Source organism: Gymnoscopelus braueri, assembly GCF_963280865.1.
Source record: "Gymnoscopelus braueri genome assembly, chromosome: 18".
Taxonomy (NCBI): Eukaryota; Metazoa; Chordata; class Actinopteri; order Myctophiformes; family Myctophidae; genus Gymnoscopelus; species Gymnoscopelus braueri.
The window spans coordinates 40,439,532-40,456,143 of NC_137618.1; the positions used below are offsets into that span (position 1 = coordinate 40,439,532).

At 40.6% G+C, this 16,612-nt stretch overlaps 1 protein-coding gene across 1 annotated transcript; it reads left to right on the forward strand.

The window, feature by feature from the left end:
- Positions 1–1,082: 1,082 nt before the first annotated feature.
- On the forward strand, positions 1,083–8,741 carry LOC308073825 (uncharacterized protein; the record flags this gene model as incomplete). The annotated part of the gene is made up of 8 exons (XM_080413001.1): positions 1,083–1,266; positions 1,549–1,704; positions 4,455–4,658; positions 6,407–6,511; positions 6,851–6,979; positions 7,763–7,905; positions 8,147–8,253; positions 8,360–8,741. 8 exons carry the CDS (start codon positions 1,083–1,085, stop codon positions 8,481–8,483), a joined length of 1,152 nt encoding a protein of 383 aa, XP_080269127.1. The 3' UTR covers positions 8,484–8,741.
- Positions 8,742–16,612: the final 7,871 nt, after the last annotated feature.

Here is a 16,612-nt window from a genome sequence, read left to right on the forward strand (position 1 = left end):
TTTAAATAATTAAATTCAATTAAAATAGCTAAAGTATGTGTGCGTGTGAGTGAGTGAGTGAGTGAGTGAGTGAGTGAGTGAGTGAGTGAGGTCAAAACGAGAGAGAGAGAGAGAGAGAAAGAGAGAGAGAGAGAGAGAGAGAGAGATCAAAACAATGTGCTTGCGAGGGGGAGTCAGTGTTAAAGCCAGACTAGAGACAACAGCTCAGGCTATACCGCATCAATGAAGCCCAATTTAGAACACAGATATTGAACAAAGTGAGTAAGATGACATTTAAACATAATTATTTAGAAATATAGTACTATATCGTTATAACTTTCAGTGATGCTTATTATACTGTACATGTACTTTATTAACATATTATTTGAATAATTAACCACTTAATTTATTACTTGTATTTGTTGATGACATGTATTAAAGGGATAGTTCACCCCGAAAATAACTTGCTTTTCTATCGATTAGTCACCGCATGGAGACTTGAATTCATGGATATTTCTTTGTTTTCGTTGCATTCCTAAGCCAATAATTTGATGACCGGCTGCGGTTCCGGTAGGAGACACAAATAATCTCCTTTGTGTCTCCTATCGGAACCGCTGCCTACAGGTCCGCTGGTCATCAACTTATTGGCATAGGAATGCGACAAAAAAAAAAGATCCATGAATTCAAGTCTCCATGGGATGACTAATCGATAGGAAAAATGTTTTTTTGGGGGTGAACTATCCCTTTAATGTGTTAATATGCTATGTTGATGAATTGAAAACATGAAGTGACCACAACGGAAAGTCCCCAGGACTTTTTTGTGTTATCCTTTTGGCCTCAATTTGGGCTTTTATTATACCCCTGTGCTGTTTGGATTTCAGACTAATAAAAGTCATTCAATTAATAAATAAAATAAAAGATTAATTGAAACAGACCTGAGTAGGCTGTACTTGGACCACTTTTTTCCCTAAACCAAATCTCTTTGCCAAAAATAGCGAATGTACAACCAATGTTGTAGATCTGCTATTTTTAGCTAATCCTCCCCCCAGATTGTGGATGCTGGGGTTCAGGTGGTTATGTAACTTTTTGTGTTTTTCCATAAGATGTCTAGTACACATGTTTCTGACAAGCCAGTCACTTCAAAGACTAAGAGCTACGATGATGGAGGAGTCAGGGAGGAGAGGAAGGAGGAGAAAGGAGAGGAGGTGATCATGTTGCGCATCAATGACGGAGCAGACAGTCTCAAAGACCAAGACTCTGGCTCACAGGAGGCTACAGGACATCAAGGTACACAGTAACACACTTACACTTATTGTTTAGACTGATGCAGTACCACCACGGCCCAAGACACCATCAAGCCAGAGTGAATACTTCCTTAAGAGTATTGTGACAACCAGGAAAGACATAATCACATTTTGTTAAACCAGTATATTTACAGTTATCTAGTAATCATGTACAGTATTGTACATCTAATCAATACATAAAGGGAATATACAACATAGTTACTATTTGTCGCCAGTAGTTACTTTTCAAGCCTCTCCTCCTCATACGAATGACGTCTGTCTACAGATATTTATGCCCGCCCAGACTTGACAAAGAAGGTGAGACGGAGTGATAGAGAAAGAGGACAGATAGGAGAGGAGGTGAACATGGTGCGCATCAATGAAGGAGCAGACAGTCTCACAGACCAAGGCTCTGGCTCACAGGAGGCTACAGGACATCAAGGTACACAGTAACACACTTCACTTATTGTTTACACTGATGCTTGATTCTTGGTTTACCTGGGATCCTAGTGTCTTTAGACACTTTAGAGAAGCTTGACACCCAGTGTGTTAATGTAATAGTTAATAACGGTTATAACGCCATGTTGGACAAATAATTAAACATTCATAAACTACTCAGACACATTCATAAACTACTCAGACAGTAGTAGACGTGACAACCAGGAACAGTCTGGTGATCACCGGAGAGATGGTTGACAGCCGGAATGTAGACGGCACCCGGGAGCAGTATGGGTTGGCGCCCCAGCCTGTGTCTTCCGTGAGGAAGAAGCCCATCAAACCCACGGTGAGGCCTTTAAGGAGGGCCTTTCAGGCAAGCCGCAAGAGGAGCCTGCAGTACCACCACGGCCCAAGACACCATCAAGCCGGAGTGATATGTTTGGAGCGGGGGAGTCTGGTGCAACGCTCAGGTCCTGGACCTGGTGAGATGAAGGAGGGGCCGGACAGGAGGTCATCCACAGAGCCTAGTCCCTCCATGTGCCAGAGCCTCTCCTCTCCCTCGGTCCCGGCAGAGTAGTTCTGGAGAAGCGGACTGAGGGGCCCTGTCTTTCCCTAAGAGGACTGACCGTGGGTAGCTACTGGGACGTAAGTCGGCGCTTGATCAACCCAGGTGGCCCGGTTGGGTCACCTGGGCGAGGGTGTATGTTGCGAGACCAGAAACACCCGTCGACCCCAGGCTACAACACTGATGATACGTCCCAGGTGCATCCACGTGATGTTTTTTTATTTAGACACATTCATAAACTACTAAGACACATTCATAAACTACTAAGACACATTCATAAACTACTCAGACACATTCATAAACCATTCATAAACTACTCACACATACATAAACTAATCAGACACATACATAAACTACTCAGACACATACATAAACTACTCAGACACAAACATAAACTACTCAGACACATACATAAACTACTCAGACACATACATAAACTACTCAGACACAAACATAAACTACTCAGACACATACTGTAAATAAACTACTCAGACACATACATAAACTACTCAGACACAAACAAACTACTCAGACACAAACATAAACTACTCAGACACATACTGTAAATAAACTACTCAGACACATACATAAACTACTCAGACACAAACATAAACTACTCAGACACATACATAAACTACTCAGACACATACATAAACTACTCAGACACATACATAAACTACTCAGACACAAACATAAACTACTCAGACACATACATAAACTACTCAGACACATACATAAACTACTCAGACACAAACATACTGTAAACTACTCAGACACATACATAAACTACTCAGACACATACATAAACTACTCAGACACAAACATAAACTACTCAGACACATACATAAACTACTCAGACACATACATAAACTACTCAGACACAAACATAAACTACTCAGACACATACTGTAAATAAACTACTCAGACACATACATAAACTACTCAGACACAAACAAACTACTCAGACACATGCATAAACTGCTCGGACCTATAGTTACAGTAGACACTACTAAATGAACAGGTGGGACAACATAAAAAAAGACAAATAGTTTTTTTCACCTCTCATCACAAATTTCTTGTAGCCTACACTATGACACTACTGTACATCATGGGTTCTGCCGTGATCTGCACATCAAGCTCCACAGGAATCCAAGAGAATTTATTGGTCATTAAAGCCTGAACACACTGTTCAATTTTCAAAGTCGTTGGATAGTCATAAGATCACCATGCAGTTCATACTACACAACTCTCTTTGCTGAAATCGTCTGTCATGGTCGTTATGCTTTCCCTCTGGTATCAATAAAGTAGGCCTATTTCAATTCTATTCTATTCTCTCTGCATCTCCGATGTCTGTCTGATCAGAAAAACACACAAGATTTGTAAGGATGTGATACCATGCCGATGGACCATGGAACCGCACGCGGTCCATGCTTTCTGATTCCAACCAGTTTTATAAGCTATATTTAACACTGCAATATCAACATTGCAACCAATATGGTTGTGTGCTGGAATCGTGCTTGGGTTAAATAATTGCTCTATTTTACATTGAGCACAATGTACTACACAAGGACTTGTGAAACATGTATATCCGAAAGTAAACTGATGTTCTTATTTATTATTAAGCAAGAGCTTAATACAGTAAAAGTGTAAATCCGATTATTATTATGTTCTGTGGACTAAAAGTTGGTGAAAATGAAAATGATCCAAGAGGTTCTGATGGTGAAGGCTTGAAGCTGCTTGTTGCAAATGCGTCAGTTACTGAACTTTTTGCATTCTGCAGTCTGCTGCTGAGCAACCACATGATGTGAAACCACACATTTCATATGAATATCCTGTTCTGGTGTGTGTGTGTGTGTGTGTGTGTGTGTGTGTGTGTGTGTGTGTGTGTGTGTGTGTGTGTGTGTGTGTGTGTGTGTGTGTGTGTGTGTGTGTGTGTGTGTGTGTGTGTGAGTGAGTGAGTGTGTTCTACCACGCACACTTCCTTATTGCTAGAGTCTTGTGGCAGCCAGTCTCAGACAGACATAATCACATTTTGTTAAACCAGTATATTTACGGTTATCTAGTAATCATGTACAGTATTGTACATCTAATCAATACATGAAGGGAATATACAACATAGTTATAGTTATTTGTTATCAATAGTTACTTTTCAAGCCTCTCTTCCTTGTACGTATGACGTCTGTCCACAGATATTTATGCCCGCCCAGACTTGACAAAGAAGGTGACACGGAGTGATAGAGAAACAGGACAGATAGGGGACATCGAGGACAGAGGACAGTTCGAGGTGAGGGAGAAGACGGAGGACAGAGTGGTGAACATCTATGAGTCTGTTGCCGATTTGATAAGCCATGAAGTCATCCCTGGACCACAGGAGGACATGATGGGAGACACAGGTTTTTTTTCAGATTTTCTTGTAGCACAAACCTTAAAGGGATAGTTCACCCCCAAAATGACATTTTTTCTAACGATTAGTCATGCATCCACAGAGACTTGAATTCATGGATATTTTTTTGTTTTTGTCGCATTCCTAAGCCAATAATTTGATGACCTGCAGCGGTTCCGGTATGAGACGCAAAGATTCTCCTTTGTGTCTCCTACCAGAACCGCTGCATACCGGTCCACTGGTCATCAAATTATTGAATTGGGAATGCAACAAAAACTAAAAAATATATAAATTCAAGTCTCCATGGGGTCACTAATCGATAGAAAAATATTTTTTTGGGGTTAACTATCCCCTTAACCCATTAAGACCGGGAATGCATCTGTGTAATTGTTTAGATTTCTTTGGGCTATTCAAAAATAGCAGATATACTGTACAAGCTCATAGCGCGGCACCGAGTGCCGCGCTACGAGCTTGTAGATCTGCTATTTTTTGGAAAAATTGTGACATTTTGTGCAATTCTTTGAATATATATATTTTTGAAAGCTAATTTATTTTTACTAAAATCTTTGCGTCTGGGGATTCTACAAATGTCTTATATATCCTAACAGTTTTTTGAAAAAAACGTATGTTGCTGTAAAATCAGTGGTTCTCAAACTTTTTCATGTTAAGGATCGCCAAAATGATATGTATTTGGCCGTGGACCTCCATTTAAAAATATTTTGTTCCAGGGACCCCCAGAAGTTGTAACATGAGTTAAAAATGTTCGCTTAAAAAGATTTGGCGATAAAAAAAAATAAAAAGCCTTTATACAAGCTTGTATTGTATATCTGCTATTTTTAGAATAGCCAAAGAAATCTAAAAATGACACATGATGCGTTCCCGTAATGGGTTAACAAAGTGTAGCCTACTGTGTATTTTACTGTAAATCCTTCAGTACCATTCCATTGATGTGTAAAATTATCATTGTTGTTATTATTACAATTTTTTTGAGAGAGAGAGAGAGAATGTTGGTCAGTTCAAACCACTTTGGTCCGGTTTGGTGTATCTACTGGGGCTTTTAGACTTTTAAAGGCCAACCACACCAAGAATGATAAAGTATCTATCTCTGCATAAATTGTTCTCGGAACACAATCAAAGCTTCATATTCATCACATTTCCATCATTATTTGTACATAACTGACCATGCTCTTTTAACCACTTTAAACCTGGCGTCCCTTTTTTTTTGAGAATTTCTTTGTATAATTCAGTAATAGGCTTTGTATATTTCAGTTACTAGAGGTTCGGGCCACTATGCAGCCCTCACACCTACGTCGCACCGCCGATCCGACCAATATGTCTGAGTCATAGTGTCAGGGCCTTTGTTTGGTGTATGGGCCTTAGACTTAAGGCCAACCAAACCAAGAACACAAGTATGATAATTATAATGATAACTAAAACAATAATCAGAGTGAGCATCCACACTGATGAACAATAACATTCTGTAAACTGTGATGCCAAACACGCACTGTGTGATACTGATGACCTGTTACTGTTGTACATTACAGGAATAAAAGCAAAATCAGAAGGTTATGGGTTCACAAATTTATTTTTTACATTGTGGTGAGGACTCTGCCTCTGCCATCTACTTCAGTTAGAAAGATTAATATAACAATATATTTAGTTATCATTATAGTTTTAGTTTTTGGTGTGGTCAGCCCTGTCGCCGTTTTTTATCTCTTTCGATCGCTGCACACCTAGAAGCTGTATTTTCTGTTGCAGGACTGCTGTCAAAAGTGAGAAGGCGTCTCAAAGATGCTGCTCCGTGGATCCTGTCATTCCTGTGTGTTATACTGGTGGTTGTGATCATAGTCCTGGATGTGAAATGTGAGTATTCCATGTCATACAACTACATATATCACATCACTCGTTGAGGGAGTTTCTTGCGTGACATTGTCTAACTGTGGCAACCGCAGCATTGACCCATATCTTGATGTGACGTCCCAATTTTATCTAATTCTTTGTTTCTACTCAAGATCCTTTTTTTGGGGTATTATTACATGTGTATAATGGAAAAAGTTGTTAACAAATTATGCATGTGAAAAAAGAGAATAATAGCATTGAGTTTTCTTCTTCACAAAGCTATAACGTTCCACACAGATGTGTGACCACATCATGAACAGTAGCAACAACTGTGTTTATCATCACCACTTTTGTCCTTTGCAGATAAGCAGTGTCAGACCAGAAATGACGACCTGGTGCAGGAGAAAATACTGTTACAGACAAGATGTAATAATCTGACCCTGGAGAAAGACCACTTACAAGATAAAGTAAACCAACTTGGTAAGGCAGCAGGTGAGACAGGATACAAACATTTATGAAGGGAAATCCTATTAGAACCCATATGGAGTGCCACTCAGTGTTGTGATGGCTTTGTGCTGGCTCTACGTTGCTTTTAACAAACCATGTAATCTAACAACAAATGCTATCTAATTTCCATTGCCCTCTACCCTTCTGGATTTCACCAACATTCTCTACTCACATCAACCATATCCACTACTCAAAACACACCTTCAGTGCTGGTACACAAATAATTATTTTTTTGCCCCAACAACACAACACTACTAACAACACAGAAGATTTGCACAAGCCCAAAGGGTGCTTTTTTTCTTATTATTATTTAGATTAAAATTGTTAGGGATGTAGTGTATCTCCACTGTGATGAAACCTTAATGTAAGTTTTCTTTTAGTTTTTAAAATTGCAGTTTTCTTAAATTAAACTGCAGACAGAATGAAATCCCACCATTAAATCACTCACGCTATAGGCCTACTGAAAGTAAAAAAAACAAAAAACAAAAAAACGTCTTTGGTAAGTAATTATATAATTATATAATTATATAAAATAAAACAAATCAAATGAAGTCTTTATTCTAGAGTTTTGCCTCACAGTCATATTATATTTGGGTAGTAGACCTAAACCAAGTCATTCTGCTATTATTCAGGTTATTTCTAAATTTCTAAATATACTACTAACCAACCACTACTATTATTATTATTATTATAATTATTATTGTTATTTTTTTTTTTATTATCAGTGCATTGAGAATCCATCAATAATCCTCCTCGTTTGATGTTTAGTCAAAGTTTGTCCCAGTGGATGGCAGAAGTTTGGATCCAGCTGCTACAACAGACATACTGGAGAGAAAACTTGGGAGGAAAGTAGACAACTCTGTCTGAAGACAGGAGCAGATCTGGTGATTATTAACAGTAAAGAAGAGCAGGTTAGTGTGTGTGTGTGTGTGTGTGTGTGTGTGTGTGTGTGTGTGTGTGTGTGTGTGTGTGTGTGTGTGTGTGTGTGTGTGTGTGTGTGTGTGCGTGCGTGCGTGCGTGCGTGCGTGCGTGCGTGCACGACGATGTGTGTGACCATGAATATATATAAATGTGATGTAATTCAGTGATTATAATGAACCGTTAATGCATGATTGTAAATTAATGATGGTTCAATCATGGACTAATCATCAGGAATTCATCAAAGGACTGACCGGTGGGAGAGGAGCATCTTGGATCGGTCTGAACAACACTGAGGGAAATTGGACATGGGTGAATGGGACACCACTGACAACAACAGGGTGAGAGACATTTTACAAGACTCTTTCTATTGCAATTCTATCAACGTCATTGTAAGTGAGTGACTGAGTGAATGTGGTTGATTATATTAAGTTGTTTACTTTGCAGGTACTGGGCCAGTGGAAGGCCTGATAACAATACAAACCATAACTGTGTAAAGTACCATCACAAGCAAGGAGACTGGGTAGATGTCAAATGTGAAGAAGACATCCTCTTTATCTGTGAGAAGTGATGTTTCTACCACTTGTCTCTGTTTATGAAACAGCAGCTAACTGTTCTAGCCTGTGAAGTCAGAAAAACTGAGAAAAATCCAACATTATTGTACTGAAGTTCACACTGTTCTACTGGGAGCGAGTGTAAAGTATGTTCCTTCAGCCCTACAGAATGTCAACCCCAACTCCCACCCTAATAGGACTGATGGAACATAGAACCCTGGGGACGTAGGGGGATGACCTTGTCATTTAGTTCAATAGGGTTTAATGGAGTTTAATACATTTTTTGACATATCTCCAAAATTATAAAAAGATAAAGATAAGATTTATATATTTTCTTACATATTAGTCTGAATTTGTTGTTGTTGTTATTGTAGTTTTTTTCACTGTTCTGTTCTGTTAAAGTATTGCTTTACTGTACCACCTTTATAAAACCAAATTAAACATATGTTTTAAGATTAAAAATATCTACTGATTCAGCCATTCTCAGATTGACTGTCAGAGTTTGGGGGCATACAAACTAAAAGCTGTCTCTCCATGTCTCTTACCATTGACAGATGAAACTTCTAAACATTCAGTGCCAGAGGATCTCAGTGACCTACTAGGTTCATGCCTTTCGATCATATCTGACATGTATGTTGGTGCATAGTCATTAACTGATTTATAGAACAATAAAATACTCTTAAAATCTATTCTAGAAGTGACAGGGAGCCAATTCAGAGATCTTACGACCGGTGTGATGTGTGCTCTGTGCTCGGTCCTGGTGAGGACATGTCCAGCAGCATTCTGTATTATTGGTAATTTTGTAATTGCTTTCTTTGGCACACCAGCTAAAAGAGCGTTACAGTAGTCTAACCTAAAACCCATTTTGGGCGGGAACCCTTATTTGTAACTATACCTTTCAGGACGGGAACCCCTTTTGGGGTTCTTGTTGCTATGTACAGTATACAACATACATTTGTTGTAATTTGAAGTTTTTCAGAAAACTTAGGTCAGGATTTAGAAGGCGTTTTTAGAATCGGCCTCAGGTCTAAATGGGATAAAGGCATGCATCAAAGCTTTTCAGTGTCAGCCTGAGAGAGAAACTGCTGCACCTTAACAATGTTGATAAAAAGAGATTTTGGTTATGTTTAACTGTTTAGCTACATTTACACACATAGTCATTAATGCATTAAAATGACCGTTATTTTTATCAGATGTCCTGTTAAACTGTAATAATTCTTGATATTGTGAGGCAGTTTACAATCCTAGTGCGACCTCTGCTTCATAGCTGCTCTATGTCTATCCACTGCTGTCTGACTGTCAATCAATAGATCCAAAGAAGATGACAACAATAAGATTTTAAAGTGATTTGATGTGCAGGTAACACTGGTGTTAAACAAAGGTATCCTGTTGTAGTATTCAGTTACTGCAGCAACATGGGCCAAGTTATTGTGGAATAAAGGAACATCCGCACTCTCTTCAGTTATATTCTTGATTTTTTTTAAGGGTGAACAGCCGCAGCAGACAGGTCTATCTAGAGAAACGGACGAGTTTCGGCACGTCGGCCTTCCTCAGCGTTTCAAACTAGAATACATCAAACAGGATGTGACATATATAGCTAAGCGATAGAGTACAGCTGATTCTCATTGGTGAATACAATTCACTTACAATTCATTGTGCTATTAATGTTTACATTAAGCATTACACATAGTATTTGTTTAGTAAAAATGTTCTTAAAGTTTCCACAACCAGAGTAAACAATTCATAGAAAACATTTCATAGGAAACAATTCAATAATAATTCTTCATTCAATCCCTTAGGGAACTCAGTATTTAATGCATGGATCCAGTAAGCCTCCCTTTGTAATAGAACACGGTCTCTGTCCCCACCTCTTCTCAGTGGATTGACTACTTCTAAACCTTGAAATCTTAGTGTACATATGTCATGTTTAACCATATTATAGTGCCTGGCAACTGGAGACTTCTCATCTTTATTTCTAATATTACTCTTGTGCTCTGTAATTCTGGTTTTCAATTCTCTTTTGGTCTTTCCCACATAGCAAAAACCACCAAGTTATTGTGGAACACCTTGCTTCATTAGCATAATAATGTATGTACTAAAAGGTATGGTGTGAACTTGCTACTATAACTGTAAAGGTTCTTTAAAAAAATCCCCAAAAAGGCTGCCCCAAAAAGAAACAACTAACCCCAAAGAAATCGGCACACTGCATAAAAAATAAGATAAATAAAAAATTGGCGCACGTGCATAGGGGTCCCTCTCAATAGCTTTGCCTAGGGCCCCCCAACACCCTAGGATTGCCTCTGGTTGAAGGTATTAAGGGTTTGGGTTAACACTATAATCTCAAAGTTGGAGAACCTATATGTATATACATACTATCCAGTAAAACAACAGATCCTGTGCAATTGATTAAATAAAGCTTGGGCGGAGCCACTCTCTGTTCCGAACAATGGGTAGGCTATACAATGACATACACTTACCACACTGTATGGAATTCTAACTAAAACAATAACTGAACTGACATATGCACACTATTACAATACAATGAATATCAGGTAATTTTATCAAATACAAATGTGGCCTACAATTTTTATCATACAAATGGCAAGGCAGTTTTTACTGAAGGAGGAAACAGGAAGTTGGTAACTGTGGTTTGAACACTCCTCTGTTTTCTGTGTTAAGAAAGATGGTAAACTGCCTATGAGTCATTATTTGTCTCTACAATACCACTGTGTCATCGCTGTACTGTAGCCTTTTCTTTTCAGTAGGACAATTATAAACATATTTTTTTTTAATACAGTAAGAGTAACACCAATTACATGGTGGCAGATTTAAAGAGAGACAACAGGCTCCATGTTTAGTAACAAGGAGATAAGTAATCATTAATCAATAATATATAGATCAATATCTATAAAATATCAAGGTTCAAGGTTCAAGGTTCAACTTTATTGTCAACAATACCATTTACAAGTAAAAGGCACGTGAAATTCATTGTGCGCTATAAAACCAACACAGCAGCTACAGTCTCAGTAATTCCACATTTAGACTCATTGTTATGTTAGAAACTAAGCTGCTTAATAATAAAACATGTATAAGATCAAAAAACTACCTACAGTAAGTGCAAAAAGCGCATGTGCAAACTGCATTGTCATAGATATAATACATTAGCCGCAGACATATGGCCATATAGTCCGGGCCATGTAGTGTTCAGTGTGTGTTCAAGAGTCTTATGGTGGCCAAGAAGAAAGTACTCCATAGTCTTTGTGTGTGGCTAGCAAGGCTGAGATACCGCTTGCCTGGCCGCGGCCGCAGTGCTGGCCTGAACAGGCTGTGGCTGGGATGGTGGACGTCCCCAACAATCCGTTCAGCCTTGGCCACGCATCGCCTCTCGTATATTCCCTGGAGGGAGGGAAGCTCACCTCCGACTATGCGCTGGGCTGACCGCACTACTCTCTGTAGTGCCTTCTGTTGAAGGACAGTGCAGCTCCCGTACCATACGATGAAACCACCCGTCAGGATGCTCTCAATGGTGCAGTTGTAGAAGGACCTCAGGATACGGGGGCTGACCCTGAACTTCTTCAGGCGCCGTAAGCAGTACAGGCGTTGTTGTGCCTTTTTCACCACATGAGTGGTGTGAGTGTTCCACTTAAGGTCGTCGTCAATGTGAATGCCGAGGAATTTAAACCCACTGACTCTCTCCACTGCAACTCCATCGATGTGGATTGGCGTGTGCTCCCTCCTTGGCCTCCTGAAGTCAACAATTAGCTCCTTGGTCTTTCCCGCGTTGAGAGCTAGGTTGTTCTCCCGACACCACAGCGCCAGTGTATTGACCTCATCTCTATAGGCCGTCTCATTGGCGTCAGTGATCAGCCCCATGACTGTAGTGTCGTCGGCGTACTTAATGATGGTATTGCAGCCGTGCGTGGACATACAGTCATGGGTGTACAAGGAGTAAAGGAGGGGGCTGAGCACACAGCCCTGGGGTGCACCGGTATTGAGGGTCATTGGGTCTGATGTTATGTTACCCATCCGCACCACCTGACCACGGTTCGACAGAAAGTTCAGTACCCACCTGCACATGGTCGGGTGCAGGCCTAGGTCTCTGAGCTTCATGTCTAGTCTTGCAGGGACAATTGTATTGAAGGCTGAGCTGAAGTCCACGAACAGCATCCGCACGTACCTGTTGTTACTCCCTCTCGCATCCAAGTGATTGAGTGCAGTGTGGAGAGCCATGGCCACTGCATCCTCGGTTGATCTATTTTTCCGGTATGCAAACTGCCATGGATCCAGTGTAGCGGGCAGTACAGAGCAGATGTAATCTCTTACCAGCCTCTCAAAGCACTTGCTAACGATTGGTGTCAGTGCAACAGGTCTCCAGTCATTGTGACATGATGTTTTAGCACGCTTGGGGACTGGGACTATGATGGACCTTTTGAAGCCTTCAGGAACTTCAGCTTGGGAGAGGGAGAGGTTGAAGATGTCTGTAAACACACCAGCCAGCTGGTGTGCACAGACTTTGAGCACACGGCCTGGTATGCCGTCGGGGCCTGCCGCTTTACGGGTGTTCAACCGCATGAAGGCCTTACGCACATCGGCCTCCGAAATGGATAATGGGCTGACCTCCTGTGGTGGTGCAGGCTCCGGTGGTGTGGTGTTGGTGCCGTCTATCTCGAACCGTGCGAAGAAGGAGTTCAGCTCATTTGGGAGGGAGGCAGAGGGGGGCTCCGTGCTTCTGGGTCGCCCTCTGAAGTCCGTTATTTCCCGGAGCCCTTGCCACACGCTCCTCGCATCCCCATTCTTGAACTGGTCTTCCAGCTTAGCACTATACTCCCGTTTAGCTTTCCTGAAATATGCATCACTCACCTCTGATCATAGATGATCAGAGGTTGCATACTATGTTAATATTAATTAACATAGTATGTTAGTACAGTCCTATCTCATATGCACACACACACACACACACACACACACACACACACACACACACACACACACACACACGCACGCACGCACACACGCACAAACGCCTACACGCACACAGCCAGAGAACCACTTTTACTACTATTTAGCAGCATTTACAGTATGACATCTAGTGTGAGATATGATCTACTGCTCAAGAACATAAAGTTGATGATGAAATTTACCACTTCTGTAACTGCTCACTTCTCTCTTATTTTATTTTTGTCTCCGCTAGGCCGAAAGGCATGGCGAGAGTATGTTTTACCCCTTGTCCCTCCGTCCGTGTGTGTGTCCGTCCGTCATTCTGTCTGTGTACAGCTAATCTCTGGCACCGTTGGCTTGATCGCAGTGAAACTGTGCACACACACTCCCTGGATGCCACAGCAGAACCTCTGCCCCACGTTTTTCACATGGGCCTTTTATAGCGCCACCAGGAGGCCGATTTGTGCAAAACATATTTTTTTGACAGTACTCCTACAGATTTTGTCCAAAAATCCCGCACATCGGTACACAGTATCTCTATAGTCATTAAGCGAAAGGGGTCTTTCAGATTTTTCATATTCGATCCTGATTGGCAAAAATTGTCTTCCAAAGTTTGCAGGAGTACTCCGTTTTGAACAAAATGCCTAAAATCATGAACACAGTATGCAATATCCATGAAATTTTGCACACACATTCCCATTAGGCAGAGGAAGAAATGCCATTTTAAATCAGCCTCATGGTGGCGCTGTAACAGGCTGATTCGTGTTTTTACCCATAACTGCACCAATCTGTGTAAAACTTTCTCTAGAGGCCAAGGAAAAACCTTTGCCCTGCATTTTTCACATTTGCCTTTTATAGCGCCACCAGGAGGCCGACTTATGTAAAACTAGGTTAGCCAGGTTAGGTCGGATCCGTCTTGATGACTTGACTAAAGAGATATGCACCGATTTGAGTGATGTTTGGACAACATTTGTAGGAGTAATATCTCCTCCTGGTGGCGCTATAACAGGGCAAAGTTGAAAGGGTGGCATTTGTTCCTCAACGTAGAGCGAATGTGCGTGCAAAGTTTCACCAGAATCGGGCGCTCCATTCAGGATTTTTTTCAAAACGGGCCACTCCTACAAACTTTAGATTTCAATCTTAGCCAATCAGGATGGAATATTGGAAATCAAACAGATTTGTCTTGATCACATGACTATAGAGATCATGTGTACCGATTTGCGTGAAATTTGGATAACATCTGAAGGAGTAATATCCCAAAATGTGTTTTACATAAGTCGGCCTCCTGGTGGCGCTATAAAAGGCAGATGTGAAAAATGCAGAGCAATGGTTGTTCCTTGGCCTCTAGGGAGTGCACATACAAAGATTTACACAGATCGGTGCAATTATAGGTAAAAACACGAATCGGCCTGTCATAGCGCCACCATGAGGCTGATTTGAAACTGTTCAAGTGACATTTCTTCCTCAGCCTAGTGGGAATGAGTGTGCACAATTTCAAGGAAATTGCACGCTGTGTTTGTCATTTGAGGCATTTTGTTCAAAATGGACCGATCCGGCAAACTTTGGAAGCCATTTTTAGCCAATCAGGATGGAATATGAAAAATCTGAAAGACCAGTTTCGTTTAATGACTATAGAGATACTGTGTACCGATTTGCCGAATTTTGGGACAAAATCTGTAGGAGCACTGTCAAAAAATATGTTTTGCACAAATCGGCCTCCTGGTGGCGCTATAAAAGGCCCATGTGAAAAATTCACATGGGTTCTGCTGTGGCATCCAGGGAGTGTGTGTGGACAGTTTCGCTGCGATCAAGCCAACGGTGCCGGAGATTAGCTGTACACAGACAGAATGACGGACGGACGGACAAACGGACGGACGAACGGACAGGGGGCAGAACATACTCTCTCGCCATGCCTTTCGGCCTGGCGGAGAAAAAAATATTTTGATATTAAGCCTTCAGATTTAATCCAAATTTCACGCAAATCGGTACACATGATCTCTATAGTCATGTGATCAAAACGGATCTGTTTGATTTTTCATATTCCATCCTGATTGGCTCAGATTGACATCTAAAGTTTGCAAGTTTTGCACAAAATGCCGCAAATCATGAACACAGCGTCCGATTGCAGTGAAACTTTGCACGCACATTTGCACTACGTTGAGGAACAAATACCACCCTTTTAACATTGCCCTATTATAGCGCCACCAGGAGGCCGATTTTTGCAACACTTTTATTTTTCATATTACTCATACAAATGTTGTCCAAACATCATGTAAATCGGTACACATTATCTCTATAGTCAAGTGATCAAGATGTTTCCGTCCGATTTTTCATATTCCATCCTGATTGGCGAATTCCGAACATTGCTGGCCCACAATAACCTACCTGACCTGTGCTCCGAGGAGCACTTTTTCTAGTTTTGTAATCAGTTTCCTCCCATAACGTAAAAAAAGGCAAGTAGTGTCAAAATATGAGATAGTTTCATAAGCCATGTGCAGTACAGTACTGGTTTGTAAAAAAGACCTAGGGGTCTTGCCCTATAGATTATCATGCTGGGGCCCTTTAATTTGTATTTATTTGATTGACAGGTGAGCTTTCACTACTTATTATTATTTCTTTAATTACAAATATGAGGGCCACTGTAATTATTATTCCTAGGCTGACTTTTGTTTCCAGTCCACCCATGACATTAAGTTGGTGATAAAATTGACCACTTCTGTACTTCTCTTTTTTTAATTGTTTGTCTTCCGTTTTCTCCCATAAAGTGAAAAAAATCTTTTCATCAGCCTGTGCAGTACCATACTGTATGGTTTGCAAAACAGACCAACAATTTACAATTTAGGCATTTTAGCAGATGCTCTTAATCAAGAGCGATTTACAATAAACAAGGTAAACACGTACATCAAATGCATAGAGACAGTGTAGTGCCTCAGTAATAGGATCATAGGTCAATCAAGAACCTAGCATCAGTCTAAACAGTACAATATCAAAAAATAAATGATCTGTACATTGAAACTATAGGAAATTACATTTTAACCTTTGCATAAGACTGCATGGTCGTCAAGGTTTGGTCAAGTGCTACAGTACAGGCTAAAGGAGTCTGAGGTGTCTTCAGATTACAGCGGAAAATTGGGAGTGAGTCTGTAGTTCTAACTGCAAAGGGGAGTTTGCTCCACAGTTTGGAAGTCTGGGATGTATGGAGCGTTGT